Source organism: Cetorhinus maximus, chromosome 5 (genome assembly GCF_964194155.1).
Source record: "Cetorhinus maximus chromosome 5, sCetMax3.hap1.1, whole genome shotgun sequence".
Classification (NCBI taxonomy): domain Eukaryota; kingdom Metazoa; phylum Chordata; class Chondrichthyes; order Lamniformes; family Cetorhinidae; genus Cetorhinus; species Cetorhinus maximus.
The window spans coordinates 76,973,470-76,998,424 of NC_135883.1; the positions used below are offsets into that span (position 1 = coordinate 76,973,470).

At 47.7% G+C, this 24,955-nt stretch overlaps 1 protein-coding gene across 2 annotated transcripts in view; it reads right to left on the reverse strand.

Moving 5' to 3' along the window:
- opn5 (opsin 5) overlaps positions 1-24,955 on the reverse strand; it is a 94,262-nt gene that overhangs the window by 32,500 nt on the left and 36,807 nt on the right. For both annotated transcript variants that reach the window (XM_078542076.1, XM_078542075.1), the window contains exon 3: positions 12,290-12,409. In XM_078542076.1, coding sequence (XP_078398202.1) covers positions 12,290-12,409 — 120 coding nt within the window. The remainder of the gene's footprint in view (positions 1-12,289; positions 12,410-24,955) is intronic.

Here is a 24,955-nt window from a genome sequence, read left to right on the forward strand (position 1 = left end):
ATTCATTGTTGCATCCCTGATTTTTGGCTTTGCTATGGGCGATGGGTGGTGGACGGGAGTTAAATTTTAATTCTTTTGAAGGGAGTTGAAGTGAATTAATTCCCTTACCAGCAAATACAATTATGAAATAAAATTCAGACCCGCTTCACCGCACCAGAGTTCATGGTATATTGCAGCAATACACTCATGAGAGAAACCACAGAGCTCACCATAATTATTTAAATGACTGCAAACCATGAAACTCAGTTTTCATCTGGGACACAACTTTGTGATGGGGAAGTCCTGCTCCACAGCACTTCTACTGTTGTTACAGTTAAGCAGAATATATAGGCTCCTATATCTGTTACAGTATAAGCATCTTCAAAGTATCTTTCATTAATTTTGAATGAAACATGATGGGGAGAATTTTCTCCCTGTCAGGGGTTTGGGCGTGAGCGGGCGCGGGCGGGTGCACAGCCAATTGCCGCCTGCGATTGGCTGTGCACTGCCATTTTGTGTGGGTGGCGCACACCCGGTAGCGCTGAGCGCTCCCTGTGCAGGCAGAGAGAATAGGCTGAGTCGGGGCCTGCACTCTTTTGCACATGCACGTGAAAGAGCATAGAAATCTCCCTGAGGCAAAGAGCTGCCTCAGGGAGATCAGTTTGATTTTTAAAAATTTTAATAAAGACAAAAAAATTTTTTTAAGATATGTCCCCTCATGTCACATTGTTACATGAGCTGGGATATGTCAATGAATTTTATTTAAAAATTTTATTAAACTTTAAAAACCTTCATGGAACCTCATCCCACCCTTGGATGAGGTTTCATGATAAATGCAAAGGCTGCCTGGGCTCTTCGCCTGCCCACCAACCTTAACGTTGGAGGGTCAGCTCAGTTAAGTATTTTAATTGATATTTAAATGGCCTTAATAAGCCTTTCACAGTTCGGCCGCATCGGCGAGCGGGGCCCACCCCTGCTTGCCGACCCAAAGATTCTGCCCGATGTGTCAATATGACATGAAAAGGAATCCAAGACTGTATGTATTCAAACTTAAATCCAGTTGCTATTTTTAAAATGGACATGCTGAAATAAAAAGATGGCTGCTACAAATCACATGACTACAGGATTGGCCCTTTGGACTGGAAGCTACCAACAAGAGTTACAAGGACAAAAGAATCCTCCTCTCATCATCGTGGAATTTCACATCCAATTGTAAGGACATTGTAATCACGAAACCAGGGGACTCACAGATTGAAACTTATTGTACCTGCATTGCTGTTAACAGTCCCATCTCATACCTGGGGCTGTCCAGGTCCACTTCAAAAGAGGACAATTCAGGGGACAATGGACATCATTTGCAACTTGATAAGCTTACCCCTCTAGCAGAGTCAGAGGCTCTGTCTAGACAATGGCTTCCCGATGTAAGATCTTCAGTATGGATGGTAACTCTTTCAAAAGCTAATGGCTGAGGCATTATCAGTTCTGAAATCAAAGCCAGTTCCAGACACTGGATAAACATCCCTTTTGAAATCATTGCGGAGAAAGAAGGTCACATGACTCGAGAGACCATTTTGAAACCTCTATATTCCTTTGCAATCCGAAAAACTCTCAGTCTTCTGTTTAATATCTGATCAGTGAACACTAAGAAGCAGGACTCTAGGGTGAACAACAGCCTGCTCCTTGAAGCCCATCTCTACTGAAAGATTTCCTACCATCATCTGCAGAACTGAACCAGTCTCTTCATCTTGCGATATCAGCACCAAACGTAAAGGGAACTCTAAAACTCCAGTCTTCAGCCAGCTGAACTCAAGCTCCTATATGAAAGAACTCCTCATTGGACTCTGATGCTGGGCTTTGCTAATCACGTGAACTAAGTTCCTTTCTGTGGTTCTTTACTGTTACTATCCATAGTTGTAAAACTTTATTTTTTTCTATTCTCCCTTTCTGTGTATGCGCATGTGTGTGTGTGTGTGTGTGTGTGTATGCGTCTGCATGTGTAGTGGAGTGGGACGTTGCGAATGCTCCTCCCCTGGGTTTGAATGTAAATAAACTAACCTTCTGAATTCATCATAACACGAGTTTGCTGCGAGTTAACAGTAAATTGGATCCGCAAACTGAGGGTTGGGAAAACATGCCACAGCATACTTCAAAAATAATCCAAAACACCTTTTGCTTATGGACAGTTGGTGAGAGGAAAGAAGCTCAGTTTGCCTTTCTCTCCTGTCCATAAAAAAATTAAAAACCTAAAACATCAGATGATATCACAGCAGCATTACAAATTTCTCTTTAATTTAATTGGTAATACAAATCTCATTGTATAAACATTGTATTATGTGAATTTCACCAGTAGATAGCAGTGTTGAACTATATAATACATACCCCTTATACTGTTGCTGCAAGCCTCTTAAATCTGCTGCAGTGATTGAATTTCTGCCTCTGACTCTGGGTCTGGATTTGCTGCCATGACCATGGATCCTATCCCCAAATTACTTAAGGACATAACAAAAACAGAATTACCTGGAAAAACTCAGCAGGTCTGGCAGCATTGACGGAGAAGAAAAGAGTTGATGTTTCGAGTCGTCATGACCCTTCAGCAGAACAGAGTAAAGTTAGGAGAGGGGTGAAATATAAGATGGTTTAATGTGGGGGGAGAGAAGTTGGGGGGGGTGGTGGTAGTAGGGACAAGCAAGCAGTGATAGGAGCAGATAATCAAAAGATGTCACAGACAAAGGAACAAAGACATGTTAAAGGTGGTGATATTATCTAAGAGAATGTGCTAATTAAGAATGGATGACAGGACACTCAAGGTACAGTTCTAGTGGGGGTGGGGTGGAAAGACTGACAAGGCATTACAGATTTAAAAGTAATGGAAATAGGTGGGAAAAGAAAAATCTATATAAATTATTGGAAAAAACAAAAGGGAGGGGGAAGAAACGGAAAGGGGGTGGGGATGGGGGAGGGAGTTCAAGATCTAAAGTTGTTGAATTCAATATTCAGTCCGGAAGGCTGTAAAGTGCCTAGTCGGAAGATGAGGTGCTGTTCCTCCAGTTTGCGTTGGGCTTCACTGGAACAATACAGCAAGCCAAGGACAGACATGTGGGCAAGAGAGCAGGGTGGAGTGTTAAAATGGCAAGCGACAGGGAGGTTTGGGTCTTTCTTGCGGACAGACTGCAGGTGTTCTGCATAGCGGTCGCCCAGTTTGCGTTTGGTCTCTCCAATGTGGAGGAGACCGCATTGGGAGCAACGAATGCAGTTGACTAAGTTAGGGGAAATGCAAGTGAAATGCTGCTTCACTTGAAAGGAGTGTTTGGGCCCTGGGACGGTGAGGATAGAGGAAGTGAAGGGGCAGGTGTTGCATCTTCTGCGTGGGCATGGGGAGGTGCCATAGGTGGGGGTTGAGGAGTAGGGGGTGATGGAGGAGTGGACCAGGGTGGCCCGGAGGGAACGATCCCTACGGAATGCCGCCAGGGGGGGGTTCCTCTGACATGTCCTCCTTCTTCCTTAACCGAGGTTTTCCACCCACGGTCGTTGACAAGGCCCTCAACCATGTCCGGCCCATCTCCCGCGCATCCGACCTCGCGCCTTCTCCTCCCTCCCAGAAACATGATTGGGTCCCCCTTGTCCTCACTTATCACCCCACCAGCCTTCGCATTCAAAGGATCATCCTCCACCATTTCCATCAACTCCAGCATGATGCCCCCACCAAACACATCTTCCCTTCACCCTCCCTGGCGGCATTCCGTAGGGATCGTTCCCTCTGGGACACCCTGGTCCACTCCTCCATCACCCCCTACTCCTCAACCCCCAGTCCCCATGCCCACGCAGAAGATGCAACACCTGCCCCTTCACTTCCTCTCTCCTCACCGTCCAAGGGCCCAAACACTCCTTTCAAGTGAAGCAGCATTTTACTTGCATTTCCCCTAACTTAGTCTACTGCATTCGTTGCTCCCAATGTGGTCTCCTCTACATTGGAGAGACCAAACGTAAACTGGGCGACCGCTTTGCAGAACACCTGCGGTCTGTCCGCAAGAATAACCCAAACCTCCCTGTCGCTTGCCATTTTAAAACTCCACCCTGCTCTCTTGCCCACATGTCTGTCCTTGGCTTGCTGCATTGTTCCAGTGAAGCCCAACGCAAACTGGAGGAACAGCACCTCATCTTCCGACTAGGCACTTTACAGCCTTCCGGAATGAATATTGAATTCAACAACTTTAGATCTTGAACTCCCTCCCCTATCCCCACCCCCTTTCCGATCCCCCCTTTTCCAATAATTTGTCATGCTTGCAGACAGACCGAAGGTGTTCCGCAAAGCAGTCACCCAGTCTGCGTTTGGTCTCTTCACTGTAGAGGAAACTTCATTGGGAGCAGCGAATGCAGTAGACTAAATTGAGGGAAGTGCAAGTGAAATGCTGCTTCACTTGAAAGGAATGTTTAGGCCCTTGGACAGTGAGGAATGGGGAAGTAAAGGGGCAGGTGTTGCACCTTCTTGGTTCTACCTAGTTCTGTGGGCTAGCTTGGTGTTCCATTCTGGTGTGTATGTGCTTTGAAGGTCACAGCTGAAGAACACCCACTGGGCATCCCTGCGCTTGCAGGTAAAAAGTCCTTTCTCTCTGATTGCTGGAAGCAAGTCATGTGTCAGCGAAGCCACAGTCGAAAAGGAAACAGCTAACCTGCAGAACCAAGAATCTCCAAACCAGCTGCTCAACTGCCAAAGTCAGCGCTACCGGAATCACCTCAACTTAACGGCTGTCACGTTTCACCATCTACTCCTCATGGACAAACCAAAGGGCTGATTCATATATCTTTTAAACTTTTATTTTTGGACTCACTTCTCACTTCTAATCTGTGTGTGTGTGTTGCGTTTTTATTATTTTTTCTCACATTTAGTAACTAATAAACTCACTCTTTCTTTGACTCAAGAAAGCCTGGTTAAATTGGCTCCTTTTAAAACATAAATACATCTGGACTGGGAAAATGTATCCACGAGGGAAGGGATCATTTTTAAATGAACCTTGTTGCGACCAACCAAGGGGGTTGAATAAACAAAGGAGGCCAGTTCATCCCTCCTCACCAGGGAGCACAACAATTTGGGGACCTCGCCTGGGAACGAGTCTTAACAGCTCTGGAGGCCAATCAGGATAAATTAATGACTGGATCATCAAACTATAAAACTGCTTTGTTCTTGTCAGATAGAGCACACTTTGGCTATAATCCAACTGTTTAACACAAAGGTGGAGGGTGGAATATCAGGGCCACAGTGTTGTAGAACTTTGGAACATAGAGGTATACATTGAATAAGGAGGCCCATCACAGCTGTAGGCCTTTTGTTAGAATAGTCCAAAGTAATCCCACTGCCCTGAACTGTACCCATAACCTTGCATCTTTCTCTTCTTCAAATTTCTATCCAATTTCCTCCTGAAAGATACAATGGTCTCTGCTTAATTAACCCTACCCTGTGTTGAAATGTGGTCCAAGAGCCTCTGGTCAAAGAAATCTCTCCTAACCTACCTCCACACACCTGTACTGATAATTTTAAATTGATGACCCTCTTTTCCTTGACTCCCCAACCAATTGAAATACTCTTTCCCTATTCACCATATCAAAATACTTTGTCAGTCATATCAATGAGGGGTCTTCCAGTCTGCCATCATAGTCTCGACAGATGGTGAGAGCAAACCCTGGAGAAAAACAGCAGCTTACTCTGTTTCTTCAGAGTTTCCATCTTCCACTGAAGTTACAATGGGAGATAGGGGAGCCACCCCATAATTGTAAGCCTTTTATTGATTTTCCTCTTAGTGTCTCCCCCAGCGTGTCAAATCTTTCCTCATAACACTATGGGCAGAATTTTCTGCCTGTCGGGCGGGTGGGCCCGACGCAATCTCCAGCGGGCGGGGAGCCGATCCCTGCTAGAGAAGCAGGCCCCACCGCCATTTTACGTGAGTGCATTTTAAGGCCCATCCAGCATGACATCCGGCGAGAAGCGCTATGCGCTTCCTGTGCGGGCGGAGGGGGGGGAGATTCCCCAAAAGCGAGAGTGCGCTCTTTCACGCATGCGCACGAAAGAGCGCACATTTCCCTGAGGCTAAGTGCAGCTTCAGGGCGATCGCTTACACTTTGAAAAATATGAAAAATAGAAAAAAAAATTCCCTAACATGTCCCCCTCATGTGACAATGTCACATGAGATGGGACATGTTCATAATTTACATAATAACTTTATTAAACTTTTTAAAACCCTACATGAAACCTCATCCCGCCCATGGAAGAGGTTTCATGTTTAATCTATTTGTCGCCAGGGCTCCTGGCCGACCCGCCAACCTTAAGGTTGGACGGGCAGGTCTTTTAATTGCACAATTGATCCTGTCAATGGTCTCAATTTGCCCTTGACAGGTCGGCGGGCCCGCAGCTGAATTTGCTGCACCCCCGCCTTCCTGGAAATTTAAATGGGGCGGAATGATGTCGGGGATTCCGCCTGATGTCATCCCACGACATTTTACATGTTGGTGAGCTGGTCCCGCCCCCTGCTCACTGACAGCAAAATTCTGCCCTTTTTTTTTCATCGTATCTTCATCCTAGTCATCCATAGCCATGTGCTCTGTTTGTGTCTATAATGGAGCCCCCACACAGAACTCTGAACTGTGGCTTATGCAACACTTTGTATTAATGCATCACTGATTCTTACTCTTTTACTATGTACTATATTTATAAAAACGCCAAATACTGTCGGCTTTTTATATGGTTTTATTTATCTGCTTTCATATTTTCAGTGAACTCTGTACTTAAACCTCTTGGTCTCTGTTCATTCATACTTTTCAGCTTCTTTCAGTTAAGTGCAAACACCAATCACCAGATTTTGCGGTCAGCGATGAATGTTGTTTGTTACATTTGCACTTGCCCACGGATTTTCTAGGGTTTTTGCACTAGAGGTTCCTGTCAAGCAACTATTGAAACAGTGCAGTGCCTTGTACAGGGCATCTGGGACCTACATGAACAGGTCAAGCATTTGTGCATCACCTTAATTGAAGAATTGCTAATGGGCAGTGCAGAGACTAAACCAATAAGCCTAAATCTAAATATTTAATTAAATTCCAAATTATGGGCACAATTTTATGTTTCACAGGCGGGCGCACGACTGACCCGAACGGGTGTAAAATCGCGCGAGATGACATTGGGCAAGCGTCCCGACATCATTGCACTCACGCGATATTTTGCTTGCAGCAGTCGGAAAAGCACCCGCCGACAATTAAGTGGGCAATTAAGCTCATTGACGGCACAATTGTAAGCAATCTTTCGTGGCCCATTCAACCTTATGGTCGGCAGATGGGCCAATTGGCCAGGCAGCCTTTATATTTTTGATGACACCTCATCCAAGGACGGGAGGAAATCTCTGTTAAGATAGAAAATAAAAAGAAATATCTGGGGACAGCATTTTTATGAGGTATGCTTTCAGGTGCTCGATTGCGCTGCATGGACAATTTTTGCAGCATTTTTGCACTTTATTTTATTATTTGGAGGCCTGCAGCTCCCTGAGGCATCTGCCTGCCTTCAGGGAGCTCAGCGGAAGCACTCACCAGCACCCGTGGTGAGGTCGGCACCAGCCCTCTTGCTGCCCCCACCAGCAGTGCTGAGCTTTTCTCAGGGCGCGTTTCCAGCCAGCCAGCATGAAATCGCGGTCGGGGGCCAATCACGGTTGGGGGACTGTTTCCCATCCGCTCCCAGGCCCACCAATCGCATGTGCCTGACAAGCAAAAAATTCAGGCCTCTGTATAGAAAGTGAAATAAAGTGAGGAAAAAAGATTGGATTAAAGCAAAGCAATAAAAGAGCCAAAGAAAAAGTTTTTAAAAAACTTATGTATCTGGAAAGACTTGCATTTACATGGTGCTTTTCCCAACCACTCGACATCTCAAAACACTTAGCCAATTAAGTGCTTTTCAATTGTAGTTACTGCTGTAATACAGGAAACACAGCCATCATGTTGCACACAACATGGTCCAAATGTGGTAATGACCAGATAATCTCCTTTTTGTGATGTTGACTCAGGGATTAATATTAGCCAGGGCACCAGGGATAACCACCGTGCTCTTTTTAGAATATTGCCATGGGACCTTTTGCATTCGCCCATCCAGATTAAAGTCTCATCTGAAAGACAGCATCTCCAATGGTGCAATCCTCCCTGAGTACTGCACTGGAGTGTCAGATTTGATTTTTAATTCTTTTAAAAATGCAATAAAACTCCACACTTATTAAATTTAATCTCCTGTGCAAGAAAGGTTGTTTGGCAGCACACTGTTTGAAGAGTACTTACACTGGAATGGCGAAGTCCTGACATTCTCTGCCATGTTTTCTATGATACATTAGCATATAATTAAAAGGCCATCCTGCCAGGCTCTTCGAACCCCGTTGTATCATCCGTCCATGTCAGTGGGAAAGCACGCCAATGTGTTTCACAACAGCACGCAGGCGACGTGCACTTGGCGGCCTTCACTTTGGGGGAACTGAGGTGAGTGAGCAGCAGCGTTCTCCACAGCTCACCTGTTGTTTACAGGCTTCAGGCGCACCGGGGGGTGGGGGAAACTGATGCCTGGCCCTGGAGGCAACTGCTGAGGGGCGGGAGGTGTCTGGGGGCAAGCGCTGGCCAGCCTCGGAGGCAACTGCTGAGGGCGGGGGGTCGAGTGCTGCCCTGGCGCTGCATCCCGTGCACAGGTGGGGGGCAGGGTAAGCGAGGGAAATGGCCACGCATTAGGGACACCTGTATAAACTGAGCATGCTTCTGCAATGAAGACAGATCAGGCGCAACCACAGTGATATGTTTGGGGTCAGGCTCCTAGCCTGCCTGCCCATGCAAGCATCGCAGAGGCATCAAATGGCCACCAAGCACTCCATACCTTATCCCACCCTCCCCGCCACCGCCCCCCCGCCACCCCCCGCATCCCAGCACAGACTTACAGTTGCCACCACATTATTGGACCGCGGAGCAGTTGGACTGCACACGTTGTACAATCTCCTCACCAACGCTGACCATGTAACAGTCACTGCTGGAGGTGCTCACAGCCCCTTGCAATCTCAGCATCCTGGTTTGGACCAATGTCCCCCATGTCGCAGGTTGACAGGGCAGCCATGCAGCGCACTCATCTCTGGCCATCCGAGGGGTGACCAGAACTCTCCAGGAAAAATTAAGGGGCAGTCACACAGGGCCAGGAAAGGTGCTAAGTACAGCCATGATAACCACGTCTCTCTCTCTCTTTCATGCTGCAGGAGAACCATGTCAGGATTATGGATCCTGGTGACCTAGCTCTATGCTTGATGGCTTACAGAGACCATAGGAGATGAAGGAGAGAGCGACTGAGGCTCCTGGCTGTGCATAGGCAGAAGCAGCAACCTGATAAAGAAGGGGCAGCAGGGGCTCCCACTCATGCTGCCCAGGAGCGACAGCGAGCCGTGGCTGGTCAGCGCCTAGCGACACCCAGGGTCTATAGACGACGCCTGCCATTCCTGCAGGTGACTGAGAACCAGTGTCGCCGAAGACTTTGCATGTCTAGGAACCTGGTGGCTCACATCTGCCACTTACTGCAGGACTTGGTACCAAGGGGACATGGAGGGTATCCACTGCCAGTGGCTGTGAAAGTGACTGTGACGCTCAATTTCTATGCCAGTGGCTCCTTTCAGGGCTCCACAGGTGACCTCTGTGCGATTTCACAACCTGCCACCCACAAATGTATGCATGCGGTCACGGGTGCCATCTTCCCTATGGCACACAACTTTGTGCATTTCACCTGGGACCGGGACAGTCAGGATGCAAGGGCCATTGGATTCGCCCTGATCTCGGGATTCCCACAGGTGCAGGGTGCGATTGACTGCACTCATGTGGCGCTCAGGTCTCCATCACTACACTCGGTGGACTTCATCAACTGCAAGGGCTTCCACTTACTGAACATACAGCTGGTATGCGACCACCAGAAACGCATCCTGCAGGTGTGTGCACGGTTTCCAGGGAGTGTGCACGACGCCTACATCCTGAGTCTCTTGTAGATCCCTGCAGTCTTCCAGAGTCCACAGAGGTTGCAGGGTTGGCTCCTTGGGGACAAGGGCTACCCGCAGAAGCTGATGACACCTGTGTGGCGGCCTCTGTAGGTAGCCGGGAAGCTCAGACAGCAACTTCCTGCTTTACGCATTTAATTGCCTATGTGCGGGTACTAGAAGTTGCTATCTGATTTTCACATTAATAACAGTGAGCACCGTTGCCCAGACTGTTATCTTTACAGCAAAATCTAGTCATTAATGTTATTAGTATGGTTAGTCTCAATGTATTACATGCTTCCTTTTAAATTTTCAGTTTAGTATTTACTCTAATTGTAATCCATAAGTTTGTATAATTTAGTGTACACTCATTTCACCTATTAGGAATTTTAGAAGGATATATTTACTTTGTACTCTACGCATCACACATTTGAATGTTTCCCACTGTTTACCTATTGATCTGTTTGCTCAGATTTTTGCCCAGTTGATTTGGGTCAGATTCCTTTTTATTTTGCTGAGCTTTGGCTTAGGATAGCTGTTGCACCTTAAGCACTTTATTTTCTCTCTGTTTAGCTCCTTGGATAGAACATCCCTCCTAACCCCCTTACAAACATAATGGAAAACAGAGGTTATTTGTCTGCAATCCTGGTGCTATTTCTAAATTGCTACTTGGATCATATTGATGTGCAAATTGGCACATTGTGATCACTGACGATCACATTCACAGTGCATAAGGTGAACAACATGAATTCATTATATATAAATGTCCCGCCTGGGTGGTAGTTTAAAGCTATGGACTGGAAACCTGCTCCCCCCAATATCTACATGTAACTAGCACTATTGACCCCAGACATTGTTATAACAGCGTTGCCAAATAATAATGCAACTAGCGAGGCTGCCAAAATGATTACTCATTTTAAATGATAAACCACAACTCATATGATTACACCAAACAAGTTGAGCCCTCCAGCACCATTGTGTAATGATCAAAGAGACAGTAAGGATCGCAGTAGAGTTAACTGAACAAATTCACAATCAGCTTGAATTTTAACGTGGTGGAGCTATGACAATTAACTCTTCAACTGTTTTGGTGGGGGAAATAGAGAAGCAGCAGAAATCTCCCAGAAAATTGTGGTGTGGAGTAAATAATGGTGTGGAAATCACTTATCTCATAATTTCCTGGATCATTGGCACAATATAATGGGTGTTATGACATAGGTGCACCATTACAATCTTGCGAGATTCTAGAAAAATCTGGGCCAATTTGCGTTGTCAAATGTACTGTGACATTTTGAATTTTCCTGATACTTTTTTTCCCCGTGGGCAAAACTCCTTTCTTGCTTCTTATGAATTATTTTAATTTTTCTGAATGGAGTCGCTCATGCGATAAACACTACCCACTGCTGAGACAGTGGCTGGGATTTAAAGCGAAGGTGGTGACCTCACCCACCAGCTGGAAAGTCGGGGGCGATCCTGCCTCCACCAGCCCTGGAAGCCACAACTGGATATCATGATCATCAGACAATTAGTTGACTGAGGTTGTGGCTCCCTTTAATCCTGCTCCGCCATACCTGTGACAAAAAAAACGAGATTGTGGATTTTCAGCCGTATTGTCATTTCTTTATTTCTGATTACTGATCCCATTAAAGTCCATATGACTTTACTTGTTCGTGTTTATATGATTAAAGATCCAGCCCCATTGCCTTATGAGCAGGTTCACTTTACTTGAGAGACCTCAGCTCTTGCCCAGGCTCATCCTGCTCCTCAAGTAAAATACTTCCACTTCCCTATCACAAGAGGCCAACCTAAGAATGAAGCATTAATTAAGTTACCTTGTTTAACCTATTGGTAACAACCAAATAATTAATTCTGTGTTCACTCCAAATTATTCCATGCTATTTGTCATGTTTAATTCATCAGTTCCTCAATAATTCCTCTCATATATGGACGGAGATTCCATGGACTATTTTCGACAAGCCAGAAGTGTGACGGACCAGAACATAACACAAGCACATTGGCCTGCTGCTGCCTTGATCCCAATGTTCAGTGACTGGGACATTTAAATATCCAGTGTTGCCACTCATACTTACCAACGAGGCAGCCACCCTGCAAACAGAATTGTCCAAACAAGGAGTACAGTCCAGATCCTTAAAGGGAATTAATTGCTCTTGGATTGATTTTTGGGGTTGTCATCATTTTACTCCATTCCACACCCTCACTGTCCTCACCACCTTTTGTTCCACAGTCGACAATTTATTATGATTCTAACAAAATATAATTCAAAACAAATTTACCTGCCATCCCAAAATCACAAATTGCCAGGTTTATGGTCATCAGTTCAGCAGGTTTCAGTTTCTCCTTTTGTTTGATTGGCATATAAATCACGTATCCATTTCCAAATATTGATATAACTCCTTAGAAAGAGCACAAAAAGTAGGTTTATATTCTTGGTATGGACATGAACAATATTTCCAGACATTTATCAAATAAAGCCAGAGATGAGTGATTCTGTACTGTGTTTTTTATATTGGGTGTAAAGTGGAATTAATTGGGAAATTCAGCAGAGAGGAAGTGATAACGTTCTGCTGAATATTGTAAACACCAAGTGTCACTATGTGCTGAGGTTCTACCTGTCCCCGGTGTTGCGAAGGATGGGTCTGGCCACTCTGCCGCGGAACGCTCCAAGTAGTTGGACCATGCTGTACCACCTGTCCCTCATGGAAAAATTTATGCAGACAAACACCTTTGACCACAAGTCCATCAGGCAGTGGTCAGCACGTAACGTCTTAGAGGCCCTGACAGAAAAAGGAGTTGGTGGATCCTGTCAGATGGTTCCCCTAGCGGACTGTCAAAGTCATTTGGCAGAATGCCTCATCGCCAGAACTTTCCAACAAGCACCAAGATGTAGCTTGGCTGGTGGTGAGAAAGGCCCTCCCCGTCAGATCCTTCATACACACCAGGAGTCTCACTCCCTCTGTACGTTGCCCTCGAGGTGGCTATGATGGGGAAGGGACCGTTGTTCACCTCCTTGTGGATTGTGCCTTTGCAAAGAAGGTCTGGAGAAAGATGCAGTGGATTCTGTCGAGGTTCATCCCAAGCAGTTCTGTGACACAGGACTCTGTGCTCTATGGGCTGTTCCCAGGGACACACACAGAGACAAACATCAACTGCAGCTGGAGGATCCTCAACTCGGTGAAAGACGCTCTTTGGTCTGCCCGAAACTTGTTGGTCTTCCAGTGCAAAGAGTTGTCCCCGACTGAGTGTTGCAGGCTGGCACATTCTAAGGTCCAGGACTACGTGCTGAGGGACACACTAAAGCTTGGGTCAGCCAGCGCAAAGGACCAATAGGGAAAGGTCACTGTCTAAGACCTTTCTGCCACAGTGCACCAAGGGGCTGGGAATTGTTTAGAGCCCCTCGGGCTGTACAGCTCACAATGAATGTATGCATTGAATACTAATTATATTATAATTTTATAGAAGCACCTCAGAGTGCAACATGATGTATGTTGATAACTCCAATACCATTGCACTGCCTGACTGTCTGTAATGACCATATTAAAATGATTGTAATATTCATTGATTGTACTGAAGCACCTCGTGATCCATGTGTAAAGGTTGAATCTGATTGCACTTTATGTGATGGCGATTTTGAAATATTTTGTAATGTTCTTTCAGATATTTTATGAATAAAGTATGTTTTTCAAAAAAAAATCAGAGCTGCAGCCAAACTCCACTACAGCCACATCACTGTCAGTCACTCCTATGTCAGCAACCCAATGAAGGAACAGCTAAATTGTGCATTGATAAAATTTAAAGAGATGTGGCCCTATTAAGGGAAGTGATCCCAAAAGAGTGAAATTACACCACAAATAGTCTGAATATATTCATGTCAAGCATAAATTAAAGAGAAAACAAAATACACAAATCCATGGTTATGGCAAATACAAATGGCATTGAATCTACTTGGTCAGTAATAAACGTCGGGTGGGATTCTCCCATCCGGGACTAAGTCCTGTGGTGGGGCGGGGACAGGGAATGTTTCCTGCTGTGGAGGCCGATGGGAAATCCAGCATTCCCAGTGTCATTAATTATGCAGGTCCTGGGTTCCCCAGCGTCTAGCACGGTGAAGTGGGTTGGATGGCGAACGCCCCATCATCATAGCCAGGCTCCATACTTCAAGGTGACCGGACATCCTTACTGTCAATACTACCTATTGAGATATCAGGAAGAGGAGGTGAAGGTCCAGCACCCAAGTTCAGTGACTGCGCGCTGCGCATCCTCCTCAACCACGTTAAGGTCAGGAGGAATGTACTCTATTAGCTGATAGGAGGAGGAGGCCGGGCAGAGAAACCAACCCTGCATGGACGCAGGTGGTCAGTGCTGTAAGTGCCCAGACTGTCCAGCGCAGGTCAGCTATACAATGCTGGAAAAGGATGAATGACCTCATTCATTCCGTCAGGGTAAGTAAAGGTTCAGCTGCTTGCACTAATCATAACGAAACCAATGAAGATCAGGGTACATGGGCCTCAGTGACAACAGCATAGCCGTGCCTCATAGCCCCACTGCAGTGCATCCACTGTGTGGGACTGTGCCTCCTTCACCCTTCCACATTCAGAAATCAATGCTGTATGGAACAGGGTTTGGAGGTGGGGCTGGAATGGGCTCAACCAGCAAAAATGCAAGAAGACGGGGGGGGGGGCACCTCTGAGGGTTGTTTTGTAGTTTAAAGAGAGGGCAGCCCAGCTGGTAGGCCTGGAGCGGGACTGGACAATTGATGATGGGGAGCTTGGATTTAGGCTTCCACCCAGTAAGGATCCTTGCATGGAGCTGAGCGCCAAGTGTGCCTCCATGTTGGAGGCAGCTCATGCTGTCACACTCTCTCCTCTCTCACTTACAGGTGCCACCTGGAAGAGACCAAGACCCAAGGTAGAGGATCTCCTCTCAGGCCCTAGCCCTGAGAGGAGCCATAAGAGAGAACAAGAGGAGAGGTCACTTGTAGAGGCGTCACAGCAGGCACCTGCACCCTCCACCAGCCCAGAGACACACACCTCGGTGGGTATGAGTTCTAGGGTAGGAAAGATCTCACGCTCTTGTGGTCACCGCATGGACACGTATCCACAGCAGGAGGAGGCAGGGTCAGCTGAGCTCGCCGACACTGGGAGGACCGCTGGGGAAGAGACATTTGGAAGTTCCGAAGGCCTCTGGAATCAGCCTTCCAACTAATGGTGGAGAGTCAGCAAAAGGCGGGGGAAAATCAGGCAAAGGTGTTGGAGATCTTCAACAGGATGGCACACGAGGCGGAGGATTCCATCTGCCCGCTCTCTGATGAAGTGGCGCTGACCTGTGCACACATCAAGGTCTCCATGGGGAGGTTGGTGGGCTCCATGAAGATCCTAGTCCAGCAGATCCTGTTGGAGGTGCACGCAGACCTGCATTCCACCGTAGTTGCCATGGGTGAGTTTCTACAGTTGGCATGCAGAGGGGGGCATGGCACCTTGACCTCCCTCCAGGTGCTCCTTCCCCTCAAGGAGTCAGGCTTGGGCCTTTGGGCACGCTAAGGGAGGAGGAGTGGCAGCTGGACACCCTGGGTCATTCACTCAGGAATCTCAGAGGCTGTGTGGACCTTCTGAATCCCTTCTGCCTGTGACCCCTTCAACCTCATCCTCTGTCACCGCGGTGGGAGCAGCTGGCCCACAGGAGGACAGCCAAAGGAAGCCGGGGGCCCTCCAGAGGACATCCACCAAAGTTTTTCAAAGCAGCAGGGCCAACTAGTCACCAGACTGCCTACATCCCTGCTATGGATATTAGGGGAGCACCTAGAAGCAGTAGTAGGCCAAGGAAAATAAAGAGATTTTGATCATAACTGTTTGTACGGGTGAACAAATGATTGACCCAATGATACTTATGTAAATATAATCACTTTCACTTCAATAATGTTTACTGTCCTGCTTCAGCGTGGTCCTTAAGGCTTAGCAAATGCTCCCTCCCTTCTCTCTGCGGACACCTGACCCCCAAATGCATCTGCAGGGAGACAAGGGTATGTGGCAGGACCCACACACCCCCACCTAACAACCAGCACAGCCCTTCCCACCCTCCCCATCCTTTTACCCTGCCACCTTGCTGCACCCCTGTTCTTGCCTTTCCAGCACCCCCAACTGCCAATGCACCCTTCTAGGCATGCACCCCCTCACTACCTCTTCAGTCCTCTCCTAACCTTCTTTAACCCCACCCCCCCCATCAGACCCTCCCCATCCGACGATACCTCCTGCTGCCTCCCACCTGCAACTCAAGGATCCGAGCTCATGGCGAAGTCCCTGGAAGAAGATCTGAAGGTTGTGCGATGTCCCTGGAAGAAGGTACGAAGGTTGAGCAAGGTGCTGTGTGGAGAACTCGCACCTTCTAGAAGCTGCTTCATGGAAGACCCATGTGGATGAAGCTCCACCCACCCTGTGGTGCACGTGGAGCTCCAGGGTCCAATAGCTGGAAGCCCCATCTTCTTCTCAGATGTCCACGAGCTGCCCAAGGTCTTCATGAGGTAAGTCCTGACTTTTCCACACCTCATTCATCCAGACATGTTCTGGACTGGCGTGTTTTCCTGCTAGCATCGCGGAGAATCGGGGGTGGGAGCCAGATTCCGGTTGGGCCTTCTCCTGCATCCCACTAGCGGTTTCACGCCAGCCTCTGGCAGGGATCACGATCCACCATGATGGCCAGTTAGGAAGATCCCACCAACATTTCATGCCAGTGTGAAACCAATTTTTGGACCTCCCACTTAATTTCAGCCCCCCCACACCTCTCCCATCCCCGCCGACCATTGAACCCGCCAACAGGGGCATGGGAGAATTCCACCTATTGTCTGATTTCCAAATTTCCAAAGCTACAAAAATCTTCAATCGTGATTTAATTTGGTTGGCATTATTAAGGAAATAAAGACAACCAAGGTTTTGACAGCCATTCAAGTACTTTTGAAGCGTAGCTAGTAATGTTGGAGCAAAGTCTCATGCAAGTAATCAGATAATGACCAGATAATCATGTTTTAATGAAGTTGGTTCAGGGATAAACAGTGGCCAGGACACTAGACAGAATCTCCTGCTCTTCTTCAAGATAGGGGCATGGGATCTTTTATGTTCACCTGAGGGAGCAGATGAGTCCTCGGTTTAAGGTCTCATCAGAAAGATGGTACCTCTGAGAGTGCTGCACTCCTTCGTACTGCACTGGAGTATCAACCTAGATTTTGATTTCAACACAAATCCCTGAGTTGGGGTCCCTGAATCCATAACCTTCTAATTCACATGCAAGAGTGCTACCAACTGAGCCATTGCTGACACCTCTAAGGAAACAGGCATATGGTCAAATAACGGAGATTAATTCCAATTGTTAGCAATGTCTTAGCAGATACGAATGGCATTTTGTATTGCCATGAGCGAAACATTATTCTGTTACATGTTATATCATCAAATCATATTTTAAACACTGTTAAAAGAAGAAAGGAAAAATTGAATTTAGTGTTTTATGACATATTTGGGACATTACAAATTATTTCATAGCCAATGAATTACTATTGAAGGCAGTCACTGTTGTTACATTTGCAAATTCAACACAGTAACCTGTCAGAACCAGCAAAGGAGAGCAATTTTAAATTGCCTTTGATGGTGTTGATCAAGGGAGAAATGTTGGCCAGGCCAGCAGGAAAACTTTGCTGTACTTCAACTTACAGAGAACTATATAAAAATTACATCACAGAAACAGGCTGTTTGGTCAAAACAGTTGTTCTTTTTCCTTAATATAAGCAATAACCCTAATCCCATATGCCCAACCTGTTCCCAAATACATACATACGTACAAACATGTGAATTAGAAGCAGGAGGAGGCCATTCGTCTCCTCGAGCCCACTCTGCCATTTGATAAGATCACGGATGATCTGACTGTGGCCTCAGCTCTAATTTCCTGTCTACCCTTTCTTATACCCTTTGATTCCCTTGTCAGTCAAGAATCTATCTAACTCAGCCTTAAAAATATTCAAAGACCCGGCCTCCATTGCTATCTGGGGAGGAGTTCCGCAGACTAAAGAGCCTCTGAGAGAAAAAAATTTCCCATCATCTCCGTCTTCAGTGGGAGTCACCTTATTTTTAAACTGTGTCCCCTAGTTCTAGTCTCAGCCACAAGGGGAAACATCCTCTCAGCATCCACCCTATCATGTCCCCTCAGGATCTTATATGTTTCAATAAGATCACTCTCATTCTTCTAAACTCCAGTGGATTCAGACCCAACCTGTCAAACCTTTCCTCATAAGATAAGCCCTTCATCCCAGGAATCAGTCAAGTGAACCTTCTCTGAACTGCTTCTAATGCAATTATATCCTTTCTTAAGAAGACCAAAACGGTACACATACTCCAGATTTGGTCTCACTTCCACCCTGTACAACTGTAGCAAAACATCACTACTTTCATATTTGATTCCCCTTGCAATAAACAACATCCCATTTGCCTTCCTAATCATTTTCTGTGCCTGCATACTAATATTTCGTGACAGGGCACCGCAGAGTTCTGCAGTCTCTCCCTATTTAAATAATATGCTGTTTTTCTATTCTTCCTGTCAAAGCGGACAAGTTCACATTTTCCCACATTACACTCAATCTGCCAAACTTGTGCCCACTCACTTAACCCTATCTATATCCTTTTTCAGACTCCTGATCGGGCGTAAAATAGCGCGAGAAGATGTCGGGCAAGTGTCCTGACGTCATCCCACACGCGCGCAATCTTCAGGTCGGGAGGAACACGCGAGTGTCGGAGCTGCACCCGCCATCAATAAAGAGGCCACTTAAGGCCATTAAAAAGCCAACTGAACCCGATTTTACATTGCCTGTGCAATTTCGCACTCATCATACAGGCAAAACAGACAAGCGGGCAGCCCACATTTTGCTAAACTTCATCGAAGGGCAGGATAAAAAAGGTCAGCAGCATTACCAGTGTAGTGAAGAGTTTAGGAGATAGTTTGCTGCTGGTTGATTATTTGAACTTGACAGTTTCATCTCGGTTCTGAGCTTCATTCTTAGCATTTCTAGACTTCATTTCAGGACTCATTGGTGTCTCCAAGGCCCCCAGAGGATTTTGACCATGTGGATCCTTCCAGGTATCACACAGCCTTCTGTTACACTGGCAATGGGGAATGTGATCTTCGCTGGTGGCATCTCCTCTGGGAAGGAAGGAAGGGAGGGGCAGAAGGGAGAGGAGGCCAGGTGTCCCAGTGCAGCTTCCAGGGGGCAACCTGTGGGAGGAGAGGTGCAGGCACAAGGGGTGCAGGGCCAGCAGGAAGTCCAAGGCGGAAGGGGCCGCAGAAGGCGCCACTATCCTGCTGCCAGGGTTTACAGGCGGCAATGCAGCTACCTCAATATGCCTGAGATGCAATGCTGAAGGAGGCTCTGCATCTCCACGGAGACCCTGACCTCTATTTGTCAGATGATTGAGCCTGAGATCACGTCCAACTGTGTGGGCGGACAGCCCATTCCAGTGGCTCTGAAGATCACAGCGGCCCTCAACTTCTATGCCTCCAGCTCTTTCCAGGGGTCAATGGGGGATCTGTGTGGAGTCTCCCAATCAGCTGTCCACAGCTGCATCAAGCTAGTGACAGAAGCTCTGTTCAGGCGGGTAATAACATTTATTCATTTCCGTATGGACGAGGCCAGCCAGGCTGAGTGAGCCAGAGGCTTTGCAGCGATTGCTGGGTTCCCCCCCGCTTCCAGGGTGCAATCAACTGCACACATGTGGCCATCAAGGCACCAGCGGGTCAGCCGGGTGCCTTCGTCAACAGGAAGGGCTTCCACTCCATGAACGTGCAGATAGTGTGTGACCACAAGACGCAGATTCTGCAAGTCTGTGCAAGGTGCCCTGGCAGCTCACATGACACTTATATCCTCAGACACTCCTAGATGCCAAGGCTATTCAGTGCTCCAGCCCAACTGGATGGATGGCTGCTGGGTGACAAGGGCTATCCCTTGAAAAGGTGGCTTATGATGCCACCCAGGAACTGAGGCAGAGCAACGTTATAATAGGAGTCATGCCTCCACAAAGGCGGTGATAGAGAGGACCATAGGTCTTCTAAAGATGTGCTTCCGATGACTGGGCCGCTCAGGCGGTGCATTACAATACCCCCAGAGCGGGTGTCACTGATAGTGGTTGCATGCTGCGCTCTCCACAACCTGGCGCTGGCAAGGGGGGACCCACTGAAGGAAGAGGATCTTGGCACAGCTCCACAGGCCACAGAGGATGAATCCAGCAGTGAGTCAGAAGAGGAACACGGTGAGGAGAACACTGAGGGTGTGGAGGCAGGCCTCTGTATCCTTCAGGGAGGCAGGGACACCAGGGATACCTTGATCCAACGCTCCTTCAGCTATCCTGCCAAATAAGCACTACCACCTCATGTCGGGGCTGCCGCTTCATCCTGGATGATTGAAATGATCCTTTCCTTTGACCCCAAAGTCCACTCATTGCCTGTGCAAAAAAGTTTAGAGCCACTCACATCCAGCGTTACATACTGGCATACCCTGCACTGAGAAATTAAAAGACGAAGCATACTCAGGCCATTACAACAAATAGAAAATTTATCTCATTTTGACAATCTAAAAAAATTAACGTAACCTTCTCTGGTCTTCATTCCCAGACCAGTGAACATAAACAAATCATTACACAACAGAAGATTACCCGCAACCAGTGCCTCTTGTGCTCATGGTGCCTTAAACTTACATTTGCGAGTGCTACATCTTGGTGCTCCCCCTCACTGGCAGCAACATTGGAGGCAGCCTGCTGACTCTGTCTTGTTGGCCTTGATAACCTTGGCAGTTGTCCTCTGGCCAATGAAGCCTATGCTGGCCCAGCCTGGGAGAGAGCAGCCGGTGCCACGGCTGGCATCTCCCCAGTCATCGCAGCCTCATTAGATTCCACGGTCACTGGCAGAGGGCAGAGGAACTGCTGCCATCATCCAGAGCACCCTGAGAGTACGCCAATGTGATGTCGGTCTGGACCTCCCTGCTTGCCATTAGTGGACGGGCATCTAGCTGGGATACTGGATTCCTCATCCATCCCCCACACTGGCACTCACCATGTGAGGTCATTGCCTGTGCAAGGGCTTGCAAGTCCGAGCGCAACCCCAGGTACCCCTGATTCTGTTCCTGGGGCTACCTCTCCATGAGAGTCACCACTCTCTCCATGGAGGAGGCAATGCGCTTGGCCATGAGGGTCAATGCAGTGCTTATGATCCACACGGACTCCTCCACAACAATGACCATGGCACGCATACACTCAAGGATCTCGGCCAGATCCTCCCGCACATCCCACTGGACATCCAGCATCTGCCGCCTAATTGACGACTCCAGACGTTCATAAGCTGCCTTCAACTCAGCATCATCCTGGTCTCCAGCAGTCCTCTGACTGCCAGCACCCTGGGCACTCTCTGCCTCCACCTGCTCCTCAAGCGAGTGTAAAGTGCCCTCACCACAGTGCTCTGATATTCTAGCCAAGGACCTAACACCCACCGAGGTACTGATATCTGCGCTGGTGCCTGGTTCAGAGGTGCAGGTGAATGTGAAGCCTGGCGGTCCTCTGGCATCAGGCACGGCTCTTCGGGGTCCTGCGATTGAACGCGTGCTGGCGAATCTAAGAGAGAACAACAACGTGTCATTAGTTTAAATCATCGCACTGTCATCGTGCCTGCCAGGCACTCTGGTAAGAAAATGGAGATCTGCATCATGGTGCCATCATCTTTCTATGATCGATGGGGACTCCAGTTATGAGACTCCCATCAATGATGAGACTACACAAGAATGTTTGCACCATCCGAAACCCTCACCTCTGTGCATTACACTGTTACCTTCATCTGACATCCCAGCCTCTCCACAGCCAGTTGACCGAGGTGCGTGGCGCCTCTCCAGCTCCAAGGCATCCTGCTTGAATCTGGATACCATTAGGAGGTTTGGGGGACCTCCGCCTGTCGTGATCATCCAATGTTGCTATGGGTCATCTTCTCCTGAAAGGAACGAGGAGCATGGATTAGTCCACCCCCTACCAGTGGTACCATTGCCGCCTGGCCAACTCCAACTGAGGAACACCTTGCAGGGCAGATCCGTGTCGTGGCCCTTGGGCCACAAGGCACTCAGTCCAAGCAGCCAGGGCTCACCCGCTTGGCCTGCTCTGGTGTCATTGACAGTTGGCACACAGACTCTAACACCCCTGAGCTCCATGGGGGGATGGCCAGACCTTAACACTTCAACACACTGATGCATGCCAACACGGTACTCACCCTTCCTGAACGCAGTAGGTTGTTAAACCTTTTGCGGCACTGCACCCATATGCGCCGCACAATGTCGTGGCTGCTGATCTGTGCTGCCACCTCATCCCAAGCTCTTCCATCTCTGGGGCAAGGGTTTCCCTCCTGGAAGCCAACTCCTCCAGGTGGACCGCTGCAAATATGTTCTTCCCTGGAAGCCTTCAAGAAGATGCCTGTGCTATTTTTAAACCAGCCACCAACAGGCCACCGCCCCCACCCGGCCCTTCCCAATCATTGGGAAGGCGCATTTCATACGGAGCGGGCCTTCATTGGCCTGTCAGTGTGAAATCTTGGCCAGGGGCTGATCGCGGGCAGCAGCCCGTTTCCCAACCGGTCGCGGACATGCCAATCCCGCCCGTCCGCCAAGGGTAAAATTCAGGCCCAAATACCCTCTTCACAACTTATTGACCTACCTATCTTTGTGCCATCAGCAAATTTAGCAACCATACATTCGATCCCTTCATCCAAGCCATTGATACAGATCCCTTTATTTTCTGCTTCTTCAGCCACTTGTTAAGCCTATCCTTAAGTAATTATATCATCTGCTTCAATCACTACAACAAGTTCTCACTATAAGTTGTAGTTGCATTCCTAAAAAATTGCGACTTTAAGTGAAACAAAGTGAATCATGAGTTCCCATAGGAATCAATGTTAAACCTGGAATCAGGTTCCTTCGGACATTTCCTGCTCAGGAAAACCAATGTACAAGTTGAAATACTGTACGTACATGTGCGCCATTGTGCATTCCTAGTTGGAATAACTTGCAAAATAAAGTTAACCACTGCATATAACAGAAATACTGTATAATTTTTTTTTTTATTCACAGGACGTGGGCTTCCCTGGCTGGGCCAGCATTTATTTCCCATCCCGAGTTGCCCCTGAGAAGGTGGGGGTGAGCTGCCTTCTTGAACCGCTGCAGTCCATGTGGTGTAGGTACACCCAGAGTGCTGTTAGGAAGCAAGTTCCAGGATTTTGACCCAGTGACAGTGAAGGAACAGCGATATATTTCCAAGTCAGGATGGAGAGTGACTTGGAGGGGAACTTCCAGGTGGTGGAAGGACCTTTGTCCTTCTAGATGGTAGTGTTCATGGGTTTGGAAGGTGCTGTCTAAGGAGCTTTGGTGAATTCCTACAATGCATCTTGAAGATAGTACACACTGCTGCTACAGTGCGTCAGTGGTAGAAGGAGTGAATGCTTGTGGGTGTGGTGCCATTCAAGCGGGCTGCTCTGTCCTGGACAGTGTCAAGCTTCTTGAGTGTTGTGGGAGCTGCACTCATCCAGGCAAGTGGGGAGGATTCCATCACACTCCTGACTTGTGCCTTGTAGATGGTGGACAGACTTTGGGGAGTCAGGAGGTGAGTTACTTGTCACAGGATTCCTAGCCTCTGACCTGCTGTTGTAGCCATAGTATTTATATGGCTAGTCCAGTTCAGTTTCTGGTGAATGGTAACCCCCCAGGATGTTGATAGTGGGGCATTCAGTGATGGTAATGCCATTGAATGTCAAGAGGTGATGGTTAGATTCTCTTGTTTTGGAGATGGTCATTGCCTGGCATTTGTGTGGCGCGAATGTTATTTGCCACTTGTCAGTCCAAGCCTGGATGTTGTCCAGGTCTTGCTGCATTTGGACATGGACTGCTTCAGTATCTGAGTAATCGTGAATGGTGTTGAATATTGTGCAATCAACAGTGAACATCGCCACTTCTGAGCCTATGATGGAAGGAAGGTCATTGATGAAGCAGCTGAAGATGGTGGGCCGAGGACACTACCCTGAGGAACCCAGTAATGTCCTGGGACTGAGTTGATTGACCTCCAACAAACACAACCACCTTCCTTTGTGCTAGGTATTACTCCAACCAGTGGACACCAGTTTTACTATTGCTCCTTGATGCCACACTCAGTCAAATGAGGCCTTGATGTCAAGGCCAGTCACTCTCACCTCACCTCGGGAGTTCAGCTCTTCTGTCCATGTTTGAACCAAAACTCTAATGAGGTCAGCAGCTGGCGGAACCCAAACTGAGCGTCAGTGAGCAGGTTATTGCTAAGCAAGTGCCACTTGATAGCACTGTTGATGACTGCTTCCATTACTTTACTGATGATCGAGAGTAGACTGATGGGGCGGTAATTGACCGAGTTGGATTTGTCCTGTTTTTCATGTACAGGACATACCTGGGCAATTTTCCACATAGCTGGTTAGATTCCAGTGTTGTAGCTGTACTGGAACAGCTTGGCTACCCTCAGTGCTTCCTCCTAGTGGTGTTCAACATAGAAGAGCACTGATTCATCAGCTGAGGAAGGGCAGTATATGGTAATTAGCAGGAGGTTTCCATGCCCATGTTTGACCTGATGCCATGAGACTTCATGGGGTCCGGAGTTGATGTTGAGGACTCCGAGGGCAACTCCCTCCCGACTGTATAACACTGTGCCGGCACCTCTGTTCGGTCTGTCTTGTCGGTGGGACAGGACATACCCAGGGATGGTGATGGTGATGTCTGGGACATTATCTACAAGATATGATTTCATGAGGATGACTAAGTCAGGCTGTTGCTTGACTAGTCTGTGAGACAGCTCTCCCAATTTTGGCACTAGCCCCCAGATGTCAGTAAGGAGGACTTTGCAAGGTCGACAGGGCTGAGTTTG